We start from the raw sequence: 2500 nt of genomic DNA on the forward strand, positions 1-2500 counted from the left end.
CCGACAGTCGAGTGGACGTGTGTGTTTAATTCATTTTTGCTGTATGTTTGTGTACGTGCGTGTGTGAGTGAGTGTGTGTGTGTGAATGTGTGTGTGAGTATGTCTATCTGTAATATATATGTGTGGATGGATGGATGTGTGTGTGTGTGAGTGAGTAATTGGTTCCGGAGAAGAAGCACTGAAATTTTGTGTGTGTGTGTGTGTTGTTCTGTCTTGAGAAAGAAAACAAAAAAAAATTAATAAAGGGGGAGGGGAAAAAGATGGATGCTATCCCCGAATTTCCGAAACCCGTTGTGGAGAAGAAACGTGCGTACGAGGCGGAGGAAAGGGAGCAACAATCTTCCTCCTGTGGTAGAGACATTAGTATTGGTGGTGGTGTTGGTGGTGGTGATGTGAAGTCATCTTCTTCCTCCACCTGTCAATATTCAACATGGAAACAGAAGCGAAAGCTAAACCATAATGACACAAACAGTGGCGGGGCTCAGGTGAAATCCCCAAACTCAAAGTACAGCCCTCATAGCAACGACGGTTCTCTACCATCTCCGGGGATGACTAGTCCGGTTTCGATTTCGTTTGCGACCACCACAACGAATTCTGATGGCAGCCGTGATGCGGGAGAGAAGCTGGTCGATGATGATCGCATCATACCAGTACACGATAATCCGTTTTTTGTCAAAGACGGCAGGAGAAGTCTGGACAGAAGAGATATGAACGGCTCCTTGGATTACCACAATGACGAAACCATCAACAACCGCCAGGACTTATCAAATTTTCGAGACGACACGGATATGGAGTACCATCCTGGATCCGGATTTGTTAGCCGCTTAAAGGACAAATTCTCGTCATTAGGTGCCAGAGAAGATGTAGCTGTGTTGCGCCCGAAAAGATCTTCCAGTTTTGAAAATCTGTTGGATGGTAGACCGAAATCACATAATGGTGGGGACTTAGGTCTGACGGACACAAGGCGGAAATTCCGAGACGGCCGCGCTGTGAGCGTTGAAAATTTGAACCACACCATGGATAAAAGCTCTACTTCTCCAAACCTGGTGCTCGATTTGAAATTAGCGAAACAAGGAAGTACCGACAGTGGCAGTGACATTAGGAACACAAACAAAGACCGAGAAACTGCGGGGCCAGAGAAAAGCCCAACCATTCATCCGGTTTCTCCGTCTCCTGGTTATGATGCTAAACCCCACATTAGTATCATATCCGCTGCAGCCAATGATGAAAACAAAAACGTAGATGAATTGCCGAAACCCAATACAGTTTCGTCGTTTCGAAGTTTATTTGAGAATTCTGCTAACAATGATACGGTGACAATAAAACCCAAGGGTAAGACCACAGCGGCCCCTGGGAGACCTGTAAATTCTGCTTCACCTGATATATTAATATCACCAAATAAAAAAGAAAGTAAAGCTGCCCCCGTTGTAACGAAACCTGCACCACCACCACCTCCGAAAGAAAGGAACCACGAAGCATCTGTTAAGAAACCCGAAGCTGCAAAACGTACGGTGTTGGAACAGAAGAATTCCGGAATTGCTGAAAATAACTCAAGTTCTTTAGATAAGGACAGTTCCAGTGTTAAGACAACTGCTAAGCAGGCAACACCAAGTTTACCCCTAACATCACATATTTCATCTTCACCTACTTTAGAGACATCCTCCTCCTCGTCGCAGATTAATCAAGTATCAGACTCCAAAAGAGTGGCACCAGTCGTTCCTGCTGAAAATGACCACCACTCGGTGTCTGAAAGTAAAGAAAACACAAAACCGTCTGGTGATACAAATGCTGAATTTCATAACCGCGGGCTCCCTTCGATTCTGATGAGAAAAAACACCGATGATTCCGGAGAACTTGGCCAGGTGGTCCTACGGAAGGTGAAACCGAGGAGCTTGGAAGATGATGACGAACTCAAAGGTAGAATTACTTATTATCCAGCTGGTCTTAACAAAACGATAAATTCTTCGTCTTCCGAAGAACCGACACCAAAGATGAGGCATCCAGCTCTTGTGACAGGCATCAGCGGTATTGGTAACACCGATCTGTGGGGTGAAGAGGACGATGAAGATATTTTCTATGCAGACGGTGAGGTGATTGAGAAAGATGTGGAAGATAACCGACACATCATTATCACAGACTCTATGTTGAAGAGAAATCCCAACGCGGAAACTTTGACGCACTTGGATTTATCACAGCTGACCAATGACGGCGGCCAGGAACACCAAGAAGGCTACATTCCTTCCAAAATTGGGCCTTGTAAGATACAGTTCATTGGAGCAAATGTCAAACTGGACAGAAGCTGTATAGTAAAGAATAAAACATCAAAGGTGAGTGAGCGAGCGATTTCAGGGGCTTCACCCTTTCTTCTTCTATTTACGCTTCTGTGAGTATGTGTATAATATATATGTTTATATATTTGTGGAAATATATGCATATGTATGTATTTATAAATACATCTGTAATATATGTGTGTATGTTGATGTATGTATATCTTTCTCTT

General features: G+C 44.0%; 1 protein-coding gene across 3 annotated transcripts in view; it reads left to right on the plus strand.

The window, feature by feature from the left end:
- LOC106867640 (uncharacterized) overlaps positions 1–2500 on the plus strand; it is a 106001-nt gene that overhangs the window by 279 nt on the left and 103222 nt on the right. For all 3 annotated transcript variants that reach the window (XR_016237729.1, XM_014912569.3, XM_014912567.3), the window contains exon 1: positions 1–2327. This exon is cut by the window's left edge and continues 279 nt beyond it. Coding sequence is in view for 2 of the 3 variants with exons in the window: in XM_014912569.3 (XP_014768055.1) it covers positions 261–2327 (2067 nt within the window). In the remaining variant the exon portion in view is untranslated. The remainder of the gene's footprint in view (positions 2328–2500) is intronic.

This window comes from Octopus bimaculoides, chromosome 21 (genome assembly GCF_046866305.1).
Source record: "Octopus bimaculoides isolate indiv1 chromosome 21, ASM4686630v1, whole genome shotgun sequence".
NCBI lineage: Eukaryota > Metazoa > Mollusca > Cephalopoda > Octopoda > Octopodidae > Octopus > Octopus bimaculoides.